This window comes from Podarcis melisellensis, assembly GCF_964234715.1.
Source record: "Podarcis melisellensis genome assembly, chromosome: 3".
Classification (NCBI taxonomy): Eukaryota; Metazoa; Chordata; class Lepidosauria; order Squamata; family Lacertidae; genus Podarcis; species Podarcis melisellensis.
Window position 1 is genome coordinate 25,541,681 of NC_138530.1, and position 12,116 is coordinate 25,553,796.

A 12,116-nucleotide genomic window follows, 5' to 3' on the forward strand; every position below is an offset into this window, starting at 1 on the left:
TGTGACAGAGCGTTCCACCAGGTTGGAGCCACAGCCGAAAAAGCCCTGGCTCTAGTTGAGGCCAGCCTAACCTCTCTGTGGCTTGGGACCTTCAAGGTGTTTTTATTTGAAGATCGTAAGTTCCTCTGTGGGGCATACCAGGAGAGGCAGTCCCGTTGGTACGAGGGCCCTAGGCCGTATAGGGCTTTGAAGGTTAAAACCAGCACCTTAAACCTGATCCTGTACTCCACCGGGAGCCAGTGCAGCTGGTATAGCACCGGATGAATGTGATCTCTAAGCGAAGACCGCGTAAGGAGTCTCGCTGCGGCATTCTGCACCCGCAGGAGTTTCTGGGTCAGTCTCAAGGGCAGCCCCACGTAGAGCGAGTTACAATAATCCAGTCTGGAGGTGACCGTCGCATGGATCACAGTGGCTAGGTCAGGGCGAGAGAGGTAAGGAGCCAACTGCTTAGCTTGGCGGAGATGAAAAAATGCCGCCTTTGTTATAGCTGCAATCTGCGCCTCCATGGAGAGGGAGGTATCGAAGATTACACCCAAACTCTTAACGGACGGTGCTGGCACTAATTGCACCCCCGCAAGAGATGGGAGTTGCCCCCTCAGTCCCATGTCGTCCCGTCCCAGCCAGAGGACCTCTGTCTTCGAAGGATTTAACTTCAACCGGCTCCCACGTAACCATCCAGCCACAGCCTCCAAGCATCTGATCAGTGTGTCTGGGGCTGAGTCCGGGTGGCCGTCCATCAACAGATAGAGTTGGGTGTCATCAGCATACTGATGGCAGCCCAGCCCAAAACTCCGGACAAGCTGGGCGAGGGGGCGCATAAAGATGTTAAAAAGCATCGGGGAGAGTATTGCACCCTGGGGCACACCACACACCAAGGAGTGGCGGGATGACAATTCCCCCCCAAGCGCCACCCTCTGTCCCCGACCAGAGAGAAACGAGCGCAGCCATTGAAGGACTGTGCCCTGTGCCCAGTAATACACACCATGTCAATTGCTTCATGAGACTGGTCTTATGCACTGATCTGTCATTCAGCAGCAGTACCAGGTAGGACAAGTTGCCATGGCATTATATGTATTTCTGGCTAAGTGATAGCTCAGAAAAGATCATGGCTGCCAAATGTCTTTGACCTCTTTTCCTTACCTGACAAATACTTAGAATAAGCAAAATGAGAAAAAACGGGGGGGGGGGGAGGAGAGTTTAAGGAAAATGCAAAGATGTAGATTAGGTATGCAATAAATACAATCATAGTGGTCATTAAAGGTGGACAGAGGTATAAGTGGCATGCGAATCTCTGAGGTGCTCACTCTGGTTAGTCCATGGTCTTGCATTTAATCTAGCATGATGTCTGAACTGTGCTCCTGTCCCTACCAGTGCTTTCCTTGGATGTTCCAGAGATAAAGCCAGTAATGGCCAAGTGAGACTCCTACAATGGTAGGAGCATATCCAGCAGTAAGCCAACAATAAATTTCTAGGGTAGGTGAAACCGATACTTGCATTCCTAATGCCCCCAGACAAATAACATGTAAGATTTTCTTTCTGAACAGATATTTTCCTGAAATTGTAGTTCTACATTTGACCTCTCATTCCTTATCTTCAAAGATGCTTTTCACAACAATTTCCGTGAGAGGTCTGGGAATTTATTATTGTAAATTGTAAAGCAGAGGCACGTTGTGCCTTCACAGCATCCGTGAATGTATTCCATTAAAACAATAGTTCATCATATTGTCCTTTGTTTCTCATCTGTAAATTAATCAGCTTCTTTTTAGCACCATCTGTCAAATTCACCTTGAAAGTGCTCAACCCTTATTATACATGTGAATAACATTTACATTTATTTAATATAACATGCAGCTAAACTTTATACACTTGAAACCTCTGTGAAATTTGAAAGTTGCCCACTTCAGCCATAGATTTATTAAGGTTTTGGAACAGAAACTAGAAGGTTTTTGCTCCTGGCATTGCAGTATAAGAAGAAAATGTGAAACTGGCAGCATGAGAATTCTTTATCAAATCTTGAGCAGATAAGGAAAATGAATGTGTGTAAATACCATGCCCTAAGTCAAGAGAATAATCTGATTGTCTGGTTCTGTGCCCACTGTTGAACAGAACTTGATTTGAAGTGCTGGATTCAAATCAGTAATCCATGCCAACATAACCTACCACTTTTCTTGATCACTATTTGTCTTTTCCCCTGTAGACAATATGCTAAATATCAGCCCCACAGTCTGTGAAGAGAAGCATCTCAAATAGTCTCCTTTCTAACTAATGTTTAAAGAGCATGCAGGCAGCATTTGTTTCAGGTTTCAAAACCAGGAAAAGCAGAAGTATGATCACTGGACAGAAGTGGTCACTGGGGCTTCACAGACACATGGAAGTAGCAAAATGCCATCTTTAATATCTTCTGTTCCCTGCCCTTCACTCCAGTGGCTCCTTCTTTTGTTGGCTGTTCATTATTACAAATTTCTTGACACATGCTTATTTCAAGTGTCAATTTTTGATGCTATAGTCACTCTATGTTTATCCACCACTTCCCAACTTCCAGAGGATACTTCAGTGTATAGTGGATGGGACTGTTGCTAGAGGAGCTTCAACACCCTTTTCATTACTAGCCTCCTGCCCTGGGCTTGTCCTTTATCCTGCTCTTTCCATCCCTACTTATGTTCCACCAATCTCTTGTTATAAGTTTTCCACTGGGACATTTTTGCTCCGACCTTGATTCCAGTGTCTGCTTCTTGTTCCTTTATTAATACAATGTGCAGAAAAGGGGGGCTGCATTATTTGAAAGATTTTTACAAACATGAATGACCACTTACCATCAAAGAGATGCAAATTCAGTTGGAAACTATGGAAATACCATGACTATTAAGTTACTAATTAAGGTCCTTTTTAACAAATTCCCAGGTTAAAAATGAAGCCACAAGACAATGATATATGAGAAAATAATCGTTGAAGAAAATATAATGACAAAAGGATTAATACATTTTTTCCTATAAATCTGTTATAGAGATTCAGTTTTGCCCTCAGCGAAATTTGAGAAGGTGCTGGTTATTGAATTGGAAGTTAAAAACTGAAGAAACATGGAACAGTGTGGGGAGTAAAACCGCCATCTATATTGGCAACAAGAAAAAGAACCCTTAAAATTGTACATGACTGGTACTAATCTAAAGCCAAACAGATCTCCCATGCATTGGAGAGGATGTCCTATTATAGGGACATATCAGTGCATGTGTTGGGAATGTCCAAAAACGGAAAGGTTTTGGAAAAATGTATTTACCATAAGTATTTTAATTTCAAGGCAAACAGTTTCCATGACTTCAGGACTAGCTCTACTTAATTTGCATAGTCTTGATATATTACAAATTAGAAATAAAGAATTCATAACACATCTATTAACCACTGTAGGAGCAACCATTGCCAGGATATGGAAATCATTACAATTATTGACTATGGATCAATGATATAATGTAATTTGGTAAACAGCATTATTGGAAAAACTGACACAAAAAGTATAAATAGCAAGAGGCCAGAAGAAACACAACAATGTTTATGCATTTTGTAATTTTGTTGATTATATGAATAATGGGGCCTATGGCAGAACAGAACCCATAGTTTACAGTTTGGTATGTATAAAGTATATATTTTAACTTCCCTTTTCTCCCTTACTTCCTACAAATTTCTATAAATTAATTTTTTTGGATTCAAAATCCTTTTTACTAATGGTCAACAATCCAAACATATACACTATTATACATCATTTCATATCTGTAACAATTTATATCATAACACAACTTGTTAATGTAGGCAGAAATGTTTATCTGAGCATATGCTGTTTTAAATTAATTCTCATTTTATGTAACTGTTGCATGTCATATGTCTAAATGCAATAAACAAATAATTATAAATACTTTAAAATAAATATTTGTGTCCTTCTTTGGGCACAATTAAATTAGTTTAAAATGTATCTATATTCTTCCAGATTGGTTCTAATATCTTCAGGACACTTCCACCAAGTGAAAATCCAGATTTTGATCCAGAAGAAGATGAACCTACGTTAGAAGCTTCATGGCCCCATATACAGGTATACTGTTCCTTTGTATAACTATTTGTATTCCCAATTCATGCTGTTTCTGTACAGTGGAACCTCGGTTTTTTAACGACTCGACTGCCAAACATTTTGGAAGCTGAACACCAAAACCTGGAAGTGAATGCTTCTGTTTTCAAACATGCCTTGGAAGTTCAACGGCTTCTGTGGCGCTTTTTTCCATTTTCACCATTCACTTTGCCGATAGCCCTTTGATTTTCGGTTTTTGAATGTTTCAGAAGTCGAGTGGACTTCTTTTGAAAACCAAGGTTCCACTGTATTAACATTTCATGCAGTAGTATGCTAGTAGTATGCTAGGGTAGCAGTTTTGGAAATGTAATATATACCTTTTATTCCTAAGTAACTATATAATATTGATTTCCCGTCTACCTTTCACCTCCAAACTCCTAGAACTTGAGGTTTACTCCTACTGCTTTGACTTTTCTCAGTCGCTTTCTGAACCCACAACTTCCATTCTTTAAGTTCATAGAATCATAGAATTGTAGATTTGGAAGGGAGCTCAACTGAACCTGACCCTCACAGAATTATTGATTACCTTACTGTCAAATCTATATTTGTCTCTACTCTACTCTGTTCTCATTTATCTTGATTTCTTTGCTGCCCTGGATGCACCTAACTGTCATCTCATGTTTGATTCTTCTGTGCTTTGGCTTGGATACTCCCTATATCCCTGCTGGCAGCATATGGCCCAAAACTTCTGGGCACATGTGTGCTCAGAAGCACTCCTGGTATCTTAAGAATGGTTAACAGGGATCAGGAAAACATTCCTCTGCACCAAGCCTGAGAGAGGCTACACTTGGCTGCTGAAATATCACAGTAGATCAGGAAAAGAGGTGCTGTCTCTTTAAGAGCCAACACATTTACTTTTATTTGGAACAACTTCTGCTGGCCCTTTACATAGTGGATAAGCTTTTTGCTACTTTTAAATTTGTGAATTTATTGCATTTAAAGGTATATTTTCTAAATGTGTCTGTTTTACTCTTTCCTAGCTGGTGTACGAATTTTTACTAAGGTTTTTAGAAAGTCCTGATTTCCAACCTAGCATCGCAAAACGTCACATTGACCAGAAATTTGTACAACAGGTAAATAGTCATCTGAAATATTTGTAATTTTGCTAATTTTGTATGAAGATAATTGGTTGAATCTAAAGAACCGATTCCACAAATGGAAAGGCTTCTTTAGTTTGCAGGAGAGCTTCAATCCAGTCGATGCTTCTGCTGGCAGAAATGCAAGTTGTCTTGAAGGGACCCCCAGTTATCTGGAGTAGATTTTCAGGAAGCAGAGGGAGAAAGACTTAAAGCAGGAGCAGCTGATTCTGCTTATAGGAACTCTGGATTTGAATCAATGTTGCATGTATCATTGTGTAGAGCAAGAAACAAAACTGTGGTGGAGAAAACTACTTAACATTGCCACTGAACACTTCAGCTAATTTAGCAACATGGGGCTCATTTCATGCTTAAATTGACCTAAACCTGAGTCATACTGAAATAATGTGCTTTAATTTTTTAAACTATGCTTGACTTATTTTAGCAGGATTTGCTTATGTAACCTATCTGAGTTGTGCTCATTCATGTCAGAGGCTTAGGTGGGCTTAAAGGTAAAGGGGCTCCTGACCATTAGGTCCAGTCGTGGCCGACTCTGGGGTTGCAGTGCTCATCTCGCTTTACTGGCTGAGGGAGCCAGCGTACAGCTTCCGGGTCATGTGGCCAGCATGACTAAGCCACTTCTAGCAAACCAGAGCAGCACACAGAAATGCCATTTACCTTCCCGCTGGAGCAGTACCTATTTATCTACTGGCAGGAGCAGGGACCGAGCAACGGGAGCTCACCCCATCACGGGGATTCGAACCGCTGACCTTCTGATCGGCAAGCCCTAGGCTCAGTGGTTTAGACCATAGCGCCACCCATGTCTCCTAGGTGGTCTTAGATAGGTATAATTACAACCAGTTTTAAGGAAATGTTTTATGAACTTATTACATGGCAGTAATATTGTTCCTGTTCTCTAAAATAGGGAAATACTTTTATTAGGACCAACCAAAATTTGACACAACATTGTGGTTTGGTTGGTCCCAGTTAAAGGTATTTCCTTGCTGTAGATTTTGTGTGTTCCCCTACCTGCCCGAAGGATTCATGTAGCATTTATGCTTTTGCTCTTTCTTATGTAATGCTGTTTATAAAGAATGAATTCACTGAGAGCTTCCCTGACCTGCATTTATGTGTGAAGTAATTTTTGACAACATGTCACTGAATCAATCCAGTGCTTAATTTTGGTATAGTTTAGAGGGCGGTGGGAGGAATTCGGGTCAAACTTGTTTTTCTTTCAGTTAGGATTTAGTTACTGGGTATTGAAGTAATAAGCAATGCTTTATTAATAGCTGTTGGAGCTTTTTGATAGTGAAGATCCACGAGAACGAGACTTCCTAAAAACAGTGCTTCACCGAATTTATGGCAAATTCCTTGGATTAAGAGCTTTCATCAGAAAACAAATCAACAATATTTTTCTCAGGTACAATATATGCAGTATTTGTTTGTTTGTTTATTAAACATACAAATTAATCTTGCAAATGTATTTTAATAAAAATAAAATTACTTGGCCACAGTTTTTTACTAGGGTGCTTATTCACATGTATGGGGATTAAAAAAACAACAACAAAAAAACCCCACAAAAATTCCACCCTTCTCATACACTTGAAAGCAATGGATTTTAAAAGAGCTGCTGATGGGTTAAAGGACTAGGGAAATATGGACTGTCTCCCCCTTGAGGTAACTTTCCATAACTTGAGAACATGCTTCCTATCTTCTCCATAAATCCCAAACTGACATGTTGTGCAACCTGGCTGCTATCCTATGCCTACTTAATTCCAGTTAAACTGATTGAATTCATTGACGGATGTGAATTATTCACCCACTTCTGAATAAGATATGAATAAAGTGCATCCAAAAATTGGGTTTTTGTCCATTTTCCTCCTACAGATAGGTAGCTTCAGGTGCTTTGAAAGACGGTGTTGTATTCAATGTAGCTCTAAGTAGTGCTTTGTGTGAGCAAAACAACTTCTGCTGTGCAACAGAAACTCCCACCCCCTTCTCCCTGCACACCTCATAATCTATCCTGGAAGTTTCCCCAACCCTCTGGAGGAAATTTGGGTGTGGCATGGGGGGAGGGGTTGAAGGTCCTGCTGCACAAGGAGAAGTTGTTCTGCTCACATATCCCCCCCCCCCAGTTGAAAACTGCTGTAAGAAAGAGCTCACCCTTTGCATGCCAGAGGAGGTGTGAACTGCAGATAATAAAGCTGACTCTGGCAACAAGAAAGTTTCAGGCATAAAGTATTATATACAAATAGCAGATTCAGCAACCATTGTTTGCAGATTGGAGGCTTCAAGCATGAAACCATAAGTTTGGACTGTTTAAACATCTGGGCATTGGAAGTTTATTTAGCACTTGGAAAAGTGTAAATGTCCAAGGAATTTCTTTTCCTTTTGAAGCGACAAACTTCAAAGATAAGTATACTTTCCCTTGATCAGCCGTAGCTCCTGGGGAACATTTATATTTGCCATAGGTGTCCAGTGAAGTGGTAATTCACATATAAAACAGGCAGGGCTTTAAGTTCTGTCACACTTAAGTTCTGGCCAGGAGAAAGGAGAATGATAAAGTAATGCTAGAAAAATCACCAGTTGATCAAATAACTTCTATCCATACAGGTTTATGAAGAAAAGTGTTTATATGTTTTTAAAAAGCTGAAACCAGTAGTATTTCAATGTGTAGAAAGTCTGCTACACCACTATGAGCACTTTAACTGTGCTTGCTGCTTGAAATTGCACATTATTGTTCCAGCCTTGCTGTGCTTTCTTCTATGATTTAGTACTAGACTCCCAGAGCTGGTGCAAGTGGGGCTCCCCCTTCTCCTTTTCCTCTGGCAGCAGCACAAATACCTTCTGCTACTTCAGTGTATCAGCTCTGGAGACATGTCTGTAATTTATATGCAACATGCAAGGGGTTTTTGAGGGAGTAGTATGAGAGAGTGGAGTGTCTGCCCATGTCTGTGGCATTGAATTTTCAGGGATGTAATGACATATCCATTCCTCTAGCGCAGACAAACATTTAACTTGTCTCCTTTTCTTTGTGGTTTTAAAAATCAATTTGATGGTTTTCCTCTTTCTAAAATTATAGAAATTAATCAGGGCTGGTTGCTGATATGGCAAGCTTTATGCATGAATGGATGTTTAGTGATGGTGACTTGAAACCGAATATGGCTTAGTTGCACCCCAACCTACATCTCTACCTCTAGTGCTAGAGCATTGTTGTACAATATTGCAAATGGATTCCCTTATGTCTAGACTAAAATGAAGCTGAGCTTAGCAATTTAATATTTTCATTTATTTATTAGATTTAGATTGGAAATTTAGGCAAAAAAGGAAAAGAAAAAAAAACTTTTGAAGTGTGTGTTTGTGTGTGTGTTTATTTTCTGTGTTCCATTTTGCTCATATATTGACTGACTGTAAATATATCCTGACAGGTTTATATATGAAACAGAACATTTTAATGGTGTTGCTGAGCTACTTGAGATACTAGGAAGGTAGGTTTACTCTTTCACCAGTTAGCCAATTAAGTGGTGGTATTATCATTATCATCATTATCATAATTGTTACAGTTTATTACTCACTCTTCACCCAAGGTCCCAGGGCAATTGGCAGAGCCATTTGAGCAACATTCAAAAGATTTGGTGGATTTTGTTCTTGATTTTGCTCCCTGAGTGTGGGAGCAGCAATTCCATGTGTGTTAAACACAGAAAGAGGTGGTTGGAAAATGTAACCATAAGTGGGGCTTGCTGGTGATAAATGTAGAACCAAATCCCTGGCCTCTGCCAGCCACTTTCCTCTTTGTAGCTTTTCTCGTTGAATGAAATGCCCCTCAGCCAAGCTCTCATAACAGAAGTGATCTTGGTTGGATATAAAAGGCTTGATGAAGGGACTATGGGGTAATAAATAGTGGACACAGAAAGGGTTTAGCACCCATCATCCATACTACTGCTAAACTTGGCCCTTCTCTTTGTGTTTGGAGTAAATCAGGACTGCCATAACCACTTCTAGTATGGCCCAGAATGGTGGCTATAAGTAGTAGTAGTAGTAGTAATAATAATGATGATGATGATGATGTTTCTCTTTTGTGTTAGCTTTTATGCCGCAGGTTGCATTTAGCTAATGTACTAACACATTGTTCCAACCCCGCCTCAGGAGCATCCCATAACTGCAGCACTGCCCTGGTACATTGTGAATCCTTTCCCTAGCTTCCTGTTAAATGATTTACACCATAAACTAAAATTGTAGAAACACCATGTGATGCTACAACTATGGGATGACTGCCAGGAACCAAGGTTGGCTGAATATGATGCCTGTGACAGCCTGTCTGTCTCTTCCTTTCTCCAAAGCATTAGTTTTATAGCTTAATTCTTAGCTGTGTGACTTTCACCAAAACCATTTCTGCCAGTTCAACTATCGTCCCGTCTAAACATTGTTAAAGCAGAGAACACTTTTTCAGAAGAATTCAGTAAGAGGATTCCTCATGGTGACTGGCAACTGGAACATTGCCTAATTTGGGAAGTAAGGTGCTTGAGTTGAAGCCCCTCTTCAAAGTATTAAAAAGGGGGCACTCTGAGGCTCACCCCAGTTGCTATGAATTGACTGTTTGGAGAGCTCTTATCTAAACTAACCCCCTCCCACAGATCTGTTTCAATGTTTGTACATGCAATATTCACATGCCATGGAATAGGCTTCTGTACCCTTGTCATGGAATCATCATGCAGTTTGCATGTTTTTCCCTGTACTGAAGGGTGTCCCATATGGAGAACAAAACGTCAGAAGTTCGTAGAAGCTGCACTGAGTTGATACAAACTTAGCTACATTGATTCTGCTTTGGATTGATTTTGCTTTTTGTAACATCAAAAGCACTTGCTGCTCCTGGTTGAAAGGATGGGCATCTGATTGCTGAAGAGGAAGGAGCAAGCCTGATAAACAGTTCCTGAGTTTTGCTTCCCTGTAGTCAATGTCTTCAGCAACAGGATTAATGCAATAAATCTTTACAAAGAAATTTTGGATTTAGTGCATTGATGGATTGATCTTATGCTACGTTTTTAATATTAACTGTACATCTTTACCTTTAAAACAGTACAGTAACAATCTTTCCTGTCTAATTTCTTTCCCCCTTCAGTATTATCAATGGTTTTGCATTGCCACTGAAGGCAGAACATAAGCAGTTCCTTATGAAGGTTCTCATCCCTATGCATACTGCAAAGGCTTTAGCTTTATTTCATGCACAGGTATGTCTGTCTGTAAACTGGATTTTAATCTTGATTGGAATACTCTTGGCTATGCAGATATGACCACATGCTCTGATTTTTATTTGTTATTTTTGAAAAAGTTAGCTTACTTTAGTTTAAGGTTTTGGAAATATTTCAGATTCAAGGCAACCCTCGTCACAAGCCTGGCAAATCTGAAACTATACTTGACAATCTGATAAAATTGATAATCTTTACTTGGACTTATGTGCAACTACTCACCTTATGTGTCTATTTTATAGTTGCCTTTTATTTTTTGTCTGTTACAATTGTTTTCTCTGTTTTATATACATATTTTTCTCATGTACTTGGTTGATTCTAGGAATGTACAGGATTTTTTACAGTTGACCTATAACAGTTTAGAAAAGTAAAGCATGCACCCAGGAGACATGGCTTTAAGTTGTTGTTGTTGTTGTTAAATTTATACACCACCCTTCATCCATAGGTCTCAGGGCAGTTCACAACATAAAAATACAAGATAAAAACACAAAATACATAATAAAAACAAAGATGAAATGAAAAAATAACACCCATTAAAATAGTAGTAATAATAATAAAAAATGCCACCCATCCAACTGGGTTGCCACAGCTGGATAAATGGGTCTTTACCACAAGTGTCCTCTTGTTAGGGTTTTATTCTTGTTTTAATTGGATTTGTACCTGTGCTTTTAATTTTCATATCTGTAAATTGCCTTCAGACAGTGGTTTAGAAGGCAATTAATGAATTCATTACTACAGTAGTGCCCCGCAAGACGAATGCCTCGCAAGACGAAAAACCCGCAAGACGAAAGGGTTTTTCGGTTTTTGCGACGCTTCGCTAGACGATTTTCCCTATGGGCTTGCATCGCCCATAGGGAAAATCTCGGGGACCTCTTTTAAATGCTGGCGGTGGGGAGCAAAGCCTTTTCACCCCCTCCGGACTTCAGAAGAGGTCCAGGAAGGCCGGCGGGGGCGAAAGGCTTTGCTCCCCACCGCCAGCATTTTAAAAGCGGTCCGGGATAGCAGGGAAGCGCTTCCCGCTATCCCAGATGGCTTTTGAAGGCAGGCGGGGGGGGGGGAGCAAAGACTTTTGCCCCCCGCCAGCCTTCAGAAGAGGTCCAGGACCTCTTCTGAAGGCGGGCGGGGGGCAAAAGTCTTTGCTCCCCCCTGCCTGCCTAACCGGGAGAGCGGAAAAGGCAGCGCTGCCTTCCCGCTCTCCCGGAAAGGCAGGCAGGGGGGAGCAAAGACTTTTGTCCCCCGCCCACCTTTGGAAGAGGTCCAGGACCTCTTCCGAAGGCGGGCGGGGGGCAAAAGTCTTTGTCCCCCTGCCTGCCTTTCTGGGGGCTTTTAAATCGCCCCGGGACAGCATTTTAAGATCGCCCCGGGACAGCGGAAAAGTCTCCGCTGTCCCGGGAAGGCAGGCCGGGGGGGGGAAGCAAAGACTTTCGCCCCTGCCAGCCTTCAGAAGAGGTCGGGGGACAGACTGTCCCCAGACCTGGTCTGAAGGCGGTTCGGTTTCCATAGGAACGCATTAATTGATTTTTAATGCATTCCTATGGGAAACCGTGCTTCGCAAGACGAAAAACTCGCAATACGAAAAGACTTGCGGAACGAATTAATTTCGTCTTGTGAGGCACCACTGTATTATTATTACTACTACTACTACTTACAGTGTCAGCAGTGATGCTCATATTCTTCCTCTTA

At 40.9% G+C, this 12,116-nt stretch overlaps 1 protein-coding gene across 1 annotated transcript in view; it reads left to right on the plus strand.

Annotated features, from left to right (window-relative positions):
* The window catches only part of PPP2R5A (protein phosphatase 2 regulatory subunit B'alpha), a 42,830-nt gene that overhangs the window by 24,817 nt on the left and 5,897 nt on the right, over window positions 1-12,116 (plus strand). The window contains exons 3-7 of the mRNA XM_081904177.1: window positions 3,977-4,078; window positions 5,092-5,184; window positions 6,477-6,607; window positions 8,616-8,675; window positions 10,307-10,415. Of these exons, the coding sequence (XP_081760303.1) occupies window positions 3,977-4,078; window positions 5,092-5,184; window positions 6,477-6,607; window positions 8,616-8,675; window positions 10,307-10,415 (495 nt within the window). The remainder of the gene's footprint in view (window positions 1-3,976; window positions 4,079-5,091; window positions 5,185-6,476; window positions 6,608-8,615; window positions 8,676-10,306; window positions 10,416-12,116) is intronic.